We start from the raw sequence: 13,584 nt of genomic DNA, 5'->3' as shown, positions 1-13,584 counted from the left end.
CACACACACACACAAACACACACCTCCTGAGTTGTGGCTGATAACTGTCCCTCTAGTGTAGTCACTCTCTCAAGAGCCACCCGAAGCCTCTCACGCACCTGTAAGACACACAACCACAGTGTTATTTTGGATTGGAATTAAAGCCTGGTTTTCAGTGAGATAAAGGTACACACACACCTTCTCATCCAGGGCTTTGTGGTGTTCGAACAGGGACTTGAGGGCCTTGAGGACCTCCACCTCGCTGGAGACCCCAGAGGGAGGAGGAGCTTGTCTCTTCACCACCGTCATCCTCAGACTGCGCTCGTGACGAGACACCAGACACTCCAGGTGCTCCAAGAGAAGCTAGAATAGAGACATCACACGTTATACACACATTATACACTCAGTAACACATGCACACACTCTTACCCTGGTGTTGTTCCTCTCAGCTTTCAGTTCAGATATTTCCTCTTCTTTCTCCAGCAGCTGTTCCCGACACATGTTCAGCTCCTTGGTCAGAGTGGCAAACTCCTGGAAAACAAACACAAGATAAGATTGATGATTTCACATTTTCTAAAGAATCTGGGACAATAAAATATAATGCATTGTTGCAGAGTATCAGTAGTTCACAGACAGCGCTTGTAGAACCTTTCACATTCACATCACATGTTTATCTCACACCATTTCACCTGCACCGCAGGCCAAACACCATTTCACCTGCACCACGGGCCCCACCATTTCACCTGAACCACAGGCCCACATCATTTCACCTGCACCACGGGCCCCACACCATTTTACCTGCACCACAGGCCCATGTCATTTCACCTGCACCACAGGCCCACGCCATTTCACCTGCTACACGGGCCCCACCATTTCACCTGCACCACAGGCCCATGCCATTTCACCTGCACCACAGGCCCACGCCATTTCACCTGCACCACAGGCCCACGCCATTTCACCTGCACCACAGGCCCACGCCATTTCACCTGCACCACAGGCCCACGCCATTTCACCTGCACCACAGGCCCACGCCATTTCACCTGCACCACAGGCCCACGCCATTTCACCTGCACCACACCAGGCAGGTACTATTTATTCTAGCACCACTTTACTTGGGGTATTTATGTCCAATCACCAGGATCCTCTCCTCTAAACAGCACAGCTCATCCCAGTGTCAGTCAGAACCTGACAAAGTGTCCCAGTTGGGAGATTAACAGATGAATACATACTATATGTACAGGGGGAAATAATGACAATACATATAATAATACAGGAGCAGATACACTAGTCTGTTAAAACCCACCTCTCTGTTCTCTAATATTGGTTCTTGTTACTTAGGGGATAGGGCTGAGAGAGAAGGGGATTGTGTGTGTGTGTGTGTATTACTGCATGTCTCTTGGCACTCTGTTGGCAGCTCCCTGAGTCTCTGGCTCTGATCCAACTCCTATACCCTGCAGCTTTTAATATTCAGACACGCAGACACACACATAGATAAAGACACGCACACACACACACACACACACACACACACACACTCACACACACACAGATTGACGCACGGACACACACACACATACAGAGAGAGAAACACGCAGTGTGGTGAGTCTCTAGGCTGGGTGGGCCCTGTAGCAGTGAGACTGCAGTCTTGCGTGACGTTATGAGTTTGGAAAAGCCCTCAGTACTAAAACCAATCAACACAGCTGCTCCTCTCAGCCTACGTGGGCTAGGCCACATACACACACAATGTGACAAAGACAAGTGTCTGTGCTCCCATCTCTATAATGACTGTTCTGTCCGGAGTCACTGAGTTTGGATTTCACATGAACACACACACACAAACACCCCACATACACACACAGAGTATGGTTTTCAGATTACCCTGACTGGTAGCGCAGAGAAGAAAAGAGAAGGAGTGAGAGAGGGAGGAAACGAAGAAGGAAAGGGAGAGGAAAGGGGAAAATGGGTCAGTGCGTTCATTTTGACGTTCTTTTTCCACAGGGGCAAAGCAATAGACAGGAGGCCAGTTGAAACCCACAAACAGATGTTCCATCTCACTGTCTCTCACTGTCTATTTGAATCAGAGCAAAAGCCTCAACACCCCCCTCTACCTCTCCTCCCCTCCTGGCCCCTCTCTCTGCCCCCCTCCACCTCATCCTTTTAGCTGCTCCCTCTCTCCTCTCCTCCTTCTGTCCCTGTCAGCTTCTCTGTCACGTAAGGAAAAAGCAATTGGGAGAAACATGGATTCATAAACGCTTCAGAATAAACAAAGGGGGATTGAAAACATGCATCCTTGATCAGAGATGAGTGTTCATTCTCTCCCTCTCCCCCCTCCTCTCTTTATCTATCATCCTTTCACACAGAATAATCAACCAACATCATGGCTTTGTATTTGAGCTGTAATTCTGAGTGTATTGAGTGATGTTATGGTGCCCTCCACTGAGGGTAAAGCAGCAGTAAGACTAGTTAATAAAAGATCCAGACGGTTTTAGTGCTTGTTGTGGTTCTAAGGACAATGGTTACCCCTGAGTGAACTGGAGCAGTAACTGAGGCCTGATGGGAAATGAAGTTCCAAGTGTCATGTTGGTTATTCTATGACAGTTCTTTAGTAGGAAGGGCTCACACAGAGGACAAATACTCTTTGTCTCCATCTCTCTAATACACACTCAAATTCTACATATTGAAGCTGGAAAATCTTCTGGAAGTCCGGAAAAGGCCATTTTGTCTGCCACAAACCACAATCCGATGTGTGAGATGTGTGAGTGTGTTGGTATTTCTGAGTTAGACTGTGAGCCGTTGCCAAGCAATGCTGAGCTCAGACATTGTAAAGGGATTTCTCTCCTTCGCTTCCTTAAGCAGTTTGGGATTAAGGGATGAAAGCAAAATGCTGGACTGAAAAGTGTATGTGTGTGTGTTGGTGTGTGTGTTTCTCGTTCTCTGTGTGTGTATGTAGGATGTTGTACTGCAGTCTGACAGACTCAAACTCTCTAAGGAAATCAACTCTAGATTCCACATCGAACACACAACAAAACACACACACACACATTATCAACACACAAGAACACACTCACTCTATTTTAGAGGCAGCAGAGTCATTTTAGAGCAGTCAGTCAAACACATCCAGTTACTGTCTCTACAGCTGAGAGAGAATGAACTTCAGTGTGTGTGGGTATGTGTGTACTGCAGAAATAGAATAAACACACTCTTGTATTAGAAGTGTGTGTAAATGTGTGTGTTAGGGTTCTTCATGGGATGTTTTACAGTTTTAACCTACGTCATACACTTAGGCATTTAAATTAAGCCAAACCCTGAGACACGCAAGTGACACAACCCCCTTTACAACATCCGAACACACCGTGTGTGTGTGTGTGTGTGTGTGTGTGTGTGTGTGTGTGTGTGTGTGTCTGTGTTAGTGCACCTCCAGTCGCTATTATAGATAGGATAAGAGAATTGGCTAATCTTGTCGTGGTGTAATTGACTTGTAAACCCCTGTGTGTTTGTCTGTGTGTGTGTTTGTGCATGTGTGTTTAGTGTCTCAGTCCTCCTGGGATTGGTGGAAAGATAATGAACACTACACTTCCTGGACCAATCACATTAGAGGAAAGTGTGCTGGAACTGTCAATCACAATAAAGCCCAGCCTCAGGAGGGACTTACACATTGTTCTCTTTTTAAAGACTGCTCCACAATCAGCACTTTTTCTCAAACAAGGATGCACTAAAGCACACACACACACTCTCTCTCTCTAACTCTATCTATGGCTGAGTGACACTTAGGGCTCTATTTTCGGCTGGTCTTAAGCCAGCACAACTGTCAAACGCTCGATTGTTTGCAATTTCGACCTGTTAATGCCAGCGCTCTTCTATTTTCAATCCCTAGCACCAGGATTGGTAATTTACCTGTCTTATATGAGCTCACTTGTGCTGAGGTGGGAGGAATGGCAATATCTGAGGTCTGTTCTTAAAAACGTGCGCCAAAGTGCCAATTTCAGTATTCGCTGGTCAGGATATTTAAAGAGCGACTGCCCCTAAAAAGCAACTAATCCCTTTGAAAATGGCCTATGTGGCATTGATATGAGCCAGAAACATGTATTATATTGTCAAAATGTACTACAAAGTGTAAATAGGATAATTTGGTCAAAAAGTCAGTCTCGTCTAAAACAGAGTTTGGAACCTCAGTGCGTCGTCACAGGGAGCTAATGAAGGTTGGGTTTGAATTACAAATATGTAAACAAATTATGACCCCTTTTGCCAAGCTCCATGTGCAAATCGCCCCTCCGCTCACTTCGCTTCCCTTCATTGAGGGGTGTTTTGCTTGCATTCGTTTTGGACCTGGGCTGCCTCCCGGGTGTGAGCTAGCTGCCCCGTTCAAAGCCCATGTCCAAGTTGGCTCAAAACAAAAGTGACGTAATTAGCACGTGAGTAGGATTCTGTGTTTTCACATACAAAAGTGATTGCAACATGACCGAGCGACACAGATTACTGTTCGATTTGAGAAGGACGGTCCTCCCTCAACGCCAGAGTATGTGAGCGGAGCTTGGCTGGAGCGGAATGAGGAGCGCGGAGCGAGATTCCCAAAGGCTGGAGCGTTGGCCTTCTCCCTGCTCCAATTTCGCTCCAGTAGCGCTCACTTCACGAGCTCAGGGCATGCCCGCCCCATTTGTAGTCTACTTGTGTGCTGCTAATAGCCCTTTGCTTTAGCTACTGTCATGGAGTTTGCTCAATATTTTCATAAAGAAACTGATAAAACACACAGGTGCTAAATCAAGGTGACTTACAAAGATGAGGACCAAGAGCAAGAGAGGGAGTGCGGAATCATTGTGGAATCTGAAATCCAAAAAGTATTACTATGTGCACATGTTAAAAGAAAGGAACAAAAGAAAGGAATGAGGTGGGTAGATAACTAAGTGTGTCACTGTAGCAAAGTATTTATAAACTAAAAATCTGATCTCTTAAACGTTTAGTTCATTTTCATTGTATTATCTATACAATAGGCAATAATTGATTTTGGCCCAATAGGGGGAAAGGGGGATACCTAGTCATGAATGCATTAAACTGAAATGTGTCTTCCGCATTTAACCCAACCCCTCTGAATCAGAGAGGATGCCTTAATCGACATCCACGTCTTCGGCGCCCGGGGAACAGTGGGTTAACTGCCTTGCTCAGGGGCAGAACGACAGATTTTTTACCTGGTCAGCTCGGGGATTCGATCCAGCAACCTTTTGGTTACTGGCACAACGCTCCTACCCGCCATATTCCCACGTTCAAGGAGATTTCCGTTTTGGGTTATTTTGCCTAAAAACCTTTAGGCCTACTTACAGTATATATATACAAAATAATTACAAACTCTGCATCTCTGCCCAGCCTGGCAACAGTGGCCAAAAGGGTGTTTAGCATCCCCAGTGGCTCTGCAAGTGTGGAGAGGATATTCTCCGCTGCTGGCTGGCTCTCCAGGCACCATCGCATGAGCTTTAAGCCACAGACAGTTAAATTGTAATTTTAATGAATGGAGCGAATTTGGAGCGGGAGTTTTTTTCCCCCTGTGAGCGTGGAACGGTTTTTAGCGGAGCGGTAGAAAAGGACATGGAGGGAGTGCCGCTCCATGAGCGATGAGCGGGATTTCCAACTGCTCAACTCCGCTCACCGCTTTTTCCCATTAGACCGGTGCACATGGCTCAGCATAATCGAATCCGCCCATTGAATGGGGATCCGGTGTGCAACGACCAGCGGTGTTGAGTATAACCAGAGATATAATGACCTCTCTGGTATAACTTAGCTAACAACGTTAGATAACGTTATTGCTGGTTAGGTAAGTAGCTGTCTTTTGATAAAGCGAGGCAGCTAGCTACCTCATTACAACTTAGTTAGGTCGTAGTTTATTGTGTATTGTCTAGATACTGCTGGTTATGTAATGTTATCATTTGATAATGCTGCCGAGGCAGGCTAGCTAATGTTAGCAAGCGAGGCAAGCTAGCGAGGCAAGCTAGCGAATGTTAGCGTAGCTAGGTAGATAACTAGCTAGCTAGCTACCTCATTGCAACTTAGTTAGGTCGTAGCTCATACAAGTTTGTGTATTGTCTAGATACTGCTGGTTATGTAACGTTATCATTTGATAATGCTACCGAGGCAGGCTAGCTAACGTTAACTAGCGAGGCAAGCTAGCGAATGTTAGCGTAGCTAGCTAGATAACTAGTTAGAGAACTACCTCATTGCAACGTAGTTAGGTCGTAGTTCATACAAGTTTATTGTGCATTGTCTGATACTGCTGGTTATGTAACATTATCATGTTATAATGCTAGCGAGGCAGGCTAGCTAACGTTAGCATAGCTAGATAACTAGATAGCTAGCTACATCATTACAACTTAGTTAGGTCGTAGCGCATACAAGTTTATTGTGCATTGTCTAGATACTGCTGGTTATGTAACATTATCATTTGATAATGCTAGTGAGGCAGGCTAGCTAGCTAGCTAGCTAACGTTAGCCTACAAGTCAGATTTGCAAGTTAGTTCGTAGGTCTAACTTGTATTGTCTAGGGCAAAACTAAATAATGGATGCAGATATGGTGGTAACTAACTAATGTCTGAGTCTGACTAATAGAGTGAACTAGGAACAACAAACTGCATCACCATCCTGAATCTAATCCAATTTGGAGCTATAGTCAGTCTACTTCATCTGTTAAGCATAGAATTAGGGTTTCCACTAGTTACCGCAGCCAAATATGGCTATATCGTAAAAATTCATGAAAACAAAAATTTGCCTTTTGGTCTTATTTGTGTGTTCACGGATGCATCTATGGAGCCGACACTTGGAGACTTGCAAGATTATGTGATTTGAGTCCTGACCTACAGACTGGCTTCATACTGACATCTCTGAATAGAGAGATACCTAGCACTCAGCATTAACATTTTACTAGACACAACTTTCACTTGTATTGTCTTTCTTTATTATTGAATTGACGGTATCAGTCAATATGGGGAGGGAGAAAACCTGTGTATTCTGCACCAGGATCAGGGAATTCCTGTTGTATACGGGACACCACACAGGAAGGTATGACCACTCTGACATGTTTGCCAAGGTAGCCCCATTACCACCAGACAAAATACCGATAGGCACAGTATCTGTATCGGCTGGGAATGGCAATGAAAGGTGAAAGATGCACATTGTTATATTAGCAGAACACTGCTTCTATGGTATTATGTAAAGGGTTGTTTATTCTACAAATCAAATTTTATTTGCCACATACACGTGTTTAGCAGATGTTATTGCGGGTGTAGCGTAATACTTGTGCTTCTAGCTCCGACAGTGCAGTAATATCTAACATATACCCAATACACAAATCTAGTAAGGAATGTAATTTAAGAATATATACATATATGGACAAGCAATGACAGAGCGGCATGGACTAAGACACAGTAGTATATTATAGAATAGAATACACTATATACATATGAGATGAGTAGTGCAAGATATGTAAACATTATTAAAGTGACTAGTGTTCCATTTCTTAAAGTGGCCAGTGATTTCAATAGGCAGCAGCAGCCTCTAATGTGCTAGTGATGGCTATTTAACAGTCTGATGGCCTTGAGATAGAAGCTGTTTTTCATTCTCTTGGTCCCAGCTTTGATGCACCTGTTCTGACCTCGCCTTCTGGATGATAGCGGGGTGAACAGGCAGTGGCTCGGGTGGTTGATGTCCTTGATGATCTTTTTGGCCTTCCTGTGACATTGGGTGCTGTAGGTGTCTTGGAGGGCAGGTAGTTTGCCCCCGGTAATGCGTTTGGCAGACCGCACCACCCTCTGGAGAGCCCTGCGGTTGTGGGCGGTGCAGTTGCCGTACCAGGCGGTGATACAGCCCGACAGGATGCTCTCAATTGTGCATCTGTAAAAGTTTGTGAGGGTTTTAGGTGCCAAGCCAAAGAGGCTCTGTTGCGCCTTCTTCACCACACTGCATGGCGCCTTCTTCACCACACTGCATGGGTGGACCATTTCAGTTTGTCAGTGATGTGTACGCCAAGGAACTTGAAGCTTTCCACCTTCTCCACTGCGGTCCCATCAATGTGGATAGGGGGGTGAACCCTCTGCTGTATCCTGAAGTCCACGATCATCTCCTTTGTTTTGTTGACGTTGAGTGAGAGGTTATTTTCCTGGCACCACACTCCCAGAGCCCTCACCACCTCCCTGTAGGCGGTCTCATCATTGTTGGTAATCAAGCCTACTACTGTTGTGTCGTCTGCAAACTTCATGATTGAGTTGGAGGCGTGCTTGGCCACGCAGTCATGGGTGAACAGGGAGTACAGGAGGGGGCTGAGCACGCACCCTTGTGGGGCCCCAGTGTTGACGATCAGCGAAGTGGAGATGTTGTTTCCTACCTTCACCACCTTCACCACCTGGGGGAGCTTAATGATGAGCTTGGAGGGTACTATGGTGTTGAATGTTGAGCTATAGTCAATGAACAGCATTCTTACATAGGTATTCTTCTTGTCCAGATGGGATTGTGCAGTGTGATGGCGATTGCATCGTCTGTGGATCTATTGGGGCGGTAAGCAAATTGAAGTGGGTCTAGGGTGACAGGTAAGGTAGAGGTGATATGATCCTTGACTAGTCTCTCAAAGCACTTCATGATGACAGAGGTGAGAGCAACGGGGCGATAGTCATTTAGTTCAGTTACCTTTGCTTTCTTGGGTACAGGACCTGTTACTATATTTGTAAGTTATCAAAACACTTTGTTTAGAATATCTACATAAATTCAGCAATTGCATTCTTCTCATATTACTTTGTAGGCTACTGACCTATTCAAAGCTTCCTCCGGCATCTCACCATACATCTATCTGCCTGTAGTTATTGAACTCAACCTGAAGGAGGTTTGTTTGTTGTGATTGAGTGGTGGAAAACAGCTGCGGGCAAGGTTCTGACAGATGGGTGTATCTTGGTGGTGGCAAGTATACACCCAAGAAACACTCACTTCAAACCACACCCCCAACCCAACTCACGTTTAGCTTCTGTCAGCATTTCTTGAGGAGCCAGCTAAAGAAATTCCCTGTCATGGTTAGAAGGAATGTTTTTGCATTTTACCTAACCCCAACCCTTTTCCTAACCTTAACCTAATTATCCTAACCTGCTATGTTAATTATCCTAACCTGCTACGAAAAGTCAAATCTGACGTTAATTTGACAAAGCTGGACCCCTTCTAGCCATGACCCCAAAAATGAGGCCAAATCATGGTTTATTTTAAGCACATAATATTTTGTATGTGCTTAAAAGTTCCTATTATTATTTTGGATGTGCATAAAAAACCCTCCATGTAGGCTGTATGCATTCTCCTGTAACAATTGCTTGTTTTATGTTTCATTTGATTAAAAAACAAGCCCTTATAGTAGGCTACCCTTACCCTACTATAACGAAAGCTGGTTCAACAGTAACACGTCTGGTGTCTTTCTTATCCTGGCCATGCATTAGCCAAGTAGTCCATCCATAAAAGGCTTCTAAATGGTCTAGATCATTTACGAGTCGTGAGGCTTTTGCCGACATGTGTTTGCATTATTCACATTGACCTACCTGCAGTGCATACTCCATTCGGCTTCTATCCATCCCCATTTCCTTTTTTTGTAAGATTTTATTTAGTTTTCCCACAATTAATTAAACATTTAGACATACATAGATCCACAAGACTCGACATGACTATTGCACAACAGTCAAAACATAAAAATATGAGTAAAGAAAAAAAATAACATAAGCCATTGGTTTCAGCCATTGGTTGTTTCCAATGCTTGCAAGACTCTGCCCCATATGGCTTCAGATTGTGCTATATTGTTTATGTCTGTAGCCAAAGTTTTCTTTAATATTAAAAAAATAAAGCATTTGATTCTTCCATTCTCTTAAAGTTGGAGTATCCTTTGACTTCCAGTATTTAAGTAATAGCTTCTTCAATATAAGTGACGAAAATAATATTGTCGAACCGCACCCTGATATGCCATGTCTTGAAATATACAGATAGACAAATTAAAATTAAATGTAGATTGTAAAACTTCTGACAGCCAACTTTCTAACTCCGCCCATAACTTTTGGACTTTATATATACAGTGGGGGAAAACAATATTTAGTCAGCCACCAATTGTGCACGTTCTCCCACTTAAAAAGATGAGAGAGGCCTGTAATTTTCATCATATGTACACGTCAACTATGACAGACAAATTGAGAAAAAAAAATCCAGAAAATCACATTGTATGATTTTTAATGAACTTATTTGCAAATTATGGTGGAAAATAAGTATTTGGTCACCTACAAACAAGCAAGATTTCTGGCTCTCACAGACCTGTAACTTCTTCTTTAAGAGGCTCCTCTGTCCTCCACTCGTTACCTGTATTAATGGCACCTGTTTGAACTTGTTATCAGTATAAAAGACACCTGTCCACAACCTCAAACAGTCACACTCCAAACTCCACTATGGCCAAGACCAAAGAGCTGTCAAAGGACACCAGAAACTAAATTGTAGACCTGCACCAGGCTGGGAAGACTGAATCTGCAATAGGTAAGCAGCTTGGTTTGAAGAAATCAACTGTGGGAGCAATTATTAGGAAATGGAAGACATACAAGACCACTGATAATCTCCCTCGATCTGGGGCTCCACGCAAGATCTCACCCCGTGGGGTCAAAATGATCACAAGAACGGTGAGCAAAAATCCCAGAACCACACGGGGGGACCTAGTGAATGACCTGCAGAGAGCTGGGACCAAAGTAACAAAGCCTACCATCAGTAACACACTACGCCACCAGGGACTCAAATCCTGCAGTGCCAGACGTGTCCCCCTGCTTAAGCCAGTACATGTCCAGGCCCGTCTGAAGTTTGTTAGAGTGCATTTGGATGATCCAGAAGAGGATTGGGAGAATGTCATATGGTCAGATGAAACCAAAATATAACTTTTTGGTAAAAACTCAACTCGTTGTGTTTGGAGGACAAAGAATGCTGAGTTGCATCCAAAGAACACAATACCTACTGTGAAGCATGGGGGTGGAAACATCATGCTTTGGGGCTGTTTTTCTGCAAAGGGACCAGGACGACTGATCCCTGTAAAGGAAAGAATGAATGGGGCCATGTATCGTGAGATTTTGAGTGAAAACCCCCTTCCATCAACAAGGGCATTGAAGATGAAACGTGGCTGGGTCTTTCAGCATGACAATGATCCCAAACACACCGCCCGGGCAACGAAGGAGTGGCTTCGTAAGAAGCATTTCAAGGTCCTGGAGTGGCCTAGCCAGTCTCCAGATCTCAACCCCATAGAAAATCTTTGGAGGGAGTTGAAAGTCCGTGTTGCCCAGCGACAGCCCCAAAACATCACTGCTCCAGAGGAGATCTGCATGGAGGAATGGGCCAAAATACCAGCAACAGTGTGTGAAAACCTTGTGAAGACTTACAGAAAACGTTTGACCTGTGTCATTGCCAACAAAGGGTATACAACAAAGTATTGAGAAAATTTTGTTATTGACCAAATACTTATTTTCCACCATAATTTGCAAATAAATTCATAAAAAATCCTACAATGTGATTTTCTGGATTTTTTTTCCTCATTTTGTCTGTCATAGTTGATGTGTACCTATGATGAAAATTACAGGCCTCTCTCATCTTTTTAAGTGGGAGAACTTGCACAATTGGTGGCTGACTAAATACTTTTTACCCCCACTGTATATATCCATCCCCATTTCCAAAGCGTGCTCCTCCAAACATACTGTAGGCTATTCAAAATGTTCAGTCCTATAACGCCATATCAACAGTAGGCCTGGGCTATATCTTGCTTATTGACAACGTGCCTCACACAATACAATTTACGGGAGGGTGCCTAGTATTTATTATTTGAGGAGAAGTGTGATGCATAAAGGCCTATACTTGTTGAAGCCAATCACCACAATGTTGACTGACAACACGCCAAACACTGGATTTTTTAAATGTTTTGTACTGTTGAAATCACTCGTTACTTTAGCCTATGCTATTTAATCAACTGTAGTATCAACCACAATGGACTATGACGAGAATATTCCATGCCCCCAGCCGAATTGGAGTTGATGACAATGCAAAGACTGTAAATAATCTACAGAGTTTGAGACAAACGCATGCAGTATTAAGCCATGGGACGCGTTGATTGGCCAGTGAGTGGCCAAGCCCTCATCACACCTACAACTTGGTTATTCATCAAAACCCAGCCCTTTCACACTACCGCCAGCTATTGCGTTCATAATAACGGCTGTGAAAATAGCAAATAAATATTTATGACACACCCCTGGACCTATAGCGCTACCGCCAGCACTTAGATACCATTACGTTAGGTTTGTTAAAATAGAACCCTTAGAGTGAAATGAGCAGAGAATAAAGGGATGGAGGAAGGAGGACAGGAGGAGAGAAAGAGATGGGGAGCACTGAACGACTGCTTCCTTAAGGAGAGTCAGATATCAGGGCTGAGAAACTCTACCACTGAGATGGGAGAGGAAGAGGGAGAGGGAGCGAGAGGGAGAGGGGGGGGGAGAGAGAGGTTGATAATGATAAATCAGACACATCATGTATAAGAAACAGATTGCCTTTAATCAAGCATCCTGGTATGCAATATGTTTAGTCCGTGTGAATGACAGACATGACATGACTCCTTGTCTGCAAGGCTCTTTGAGAACATAAAAACATAGGCCTCCAGTTTTTATGAAACATGGATTGTTGGAAAAAAAAGCACAATGTATTTGTGGCCCCAACACTTCCCCAAATGATTTTGTAACATGCCATAGAAGTCCTCTGTGATGGAAAACACACACACACAAACACGCACAGGGCTGTGACGGAATTTTTTTTGACGCACATTTTCTCCTCTCCTCCACTCCTGACTGCATGTGCTGCTATAGAAATATAATGAAATTGCCAGGGTTAGTGGTGTCAAGCCTGTTCTATTCATTATATTTCTATGTGTGCTGCTGCATTGTGGGGGGTGTTGCTTTGGCAACTGAAGATACGTTTGCTACAACACCCTGTTTGTTTCAGCAAGGAACAACAAAGTTTCATCACATTGTTAAGAGTCCGTGTTACCGCAGTAACGGACTCAACCTCACGAATGCCCGGCCATCTCGTCTTCAGTCAGCTGTTCGTTCCAAAAAAACGGTTATGACGGTTATTTTATTTTCATGACGGTCTTCATTCATAACTGTCGGTTACACGGTTATACGGTAATTGTGCCAGCCCTTCACACACACACACACACACACACACACACACACACTCTAACACACACAAGAACTGTGATACTCGGCGGCGACACCTTGCCCTGGTGTTGGCTTTTGATTGGCTGTGACTAACTCTCATCCGCAGCTCCTGCCTGCACACATCTGTCATTGCCATGACAACACATCATTAGGAAAGTGTCTAACATAGCAGAAAAACTTCCACACACACACACACACTGACACACTTACTCACACACACAGCATGGTGGCTCTCTCCCAGTGTGACAGCTCTATGGGCCTCCCTCACATGGGAAGCTGACTACAGCACTCCTCAGCTCCTCAGGCACAACGATTACTGACATAATGATACTCATATCACAGACCACAACTACTGACTCTACAACTCTGGGAGTAGAAT

The 13,584-nt window shown here is 44.1% G+C and overlaps 1 protein-coding gene across 1 annotated transcript in view; it reads right to left on the bottom strand.

Moving 5' to 3' along the window:
• The window catches only part of LOC311133800 (liprin-alpha-4-like), a 139,539-nt gene that overhangs the window by 27,929 nt on the left and 98,026 nt on the right, over positions 1 to 13,584 (bottom strand). The window contains exons 2-4 of the mRNA XM_084167372.1: positions 409 to 510; positions 178 to 342; positions 24 to 98 (exon numbers count right to left, since the gene is read on the bottom strand). Of these exons, the coding sequence (XP_084023498.1) occupies positions 24 to 98; positions 178 to 342; positions 409 to 510 (342 nt within the window). The remainder of the gene's footprint in view (positions 1 to 23; positions 99 to 177; positions 343 to 408; positions 511 to 13,584) is intronic.

The sequence above is a fragment of the Coregonus lavaretus genome, assembly GCF_964263955.1.
Source record: "Coregonus lavaretus genome assembly, chromosome: 8".
In the NCBI taxonomy this organism is placed as follows: Eukaryota; Metazoa; Chordata; class Actinopteri; order Salmoniformes; family Salmonidae; genus Coregonus; species Coregonus lavaretus.
Note: the sequence above shows the minus strand (reverse complement) of the source record. Positions and strands in the feature narration are given on the sequence as shown.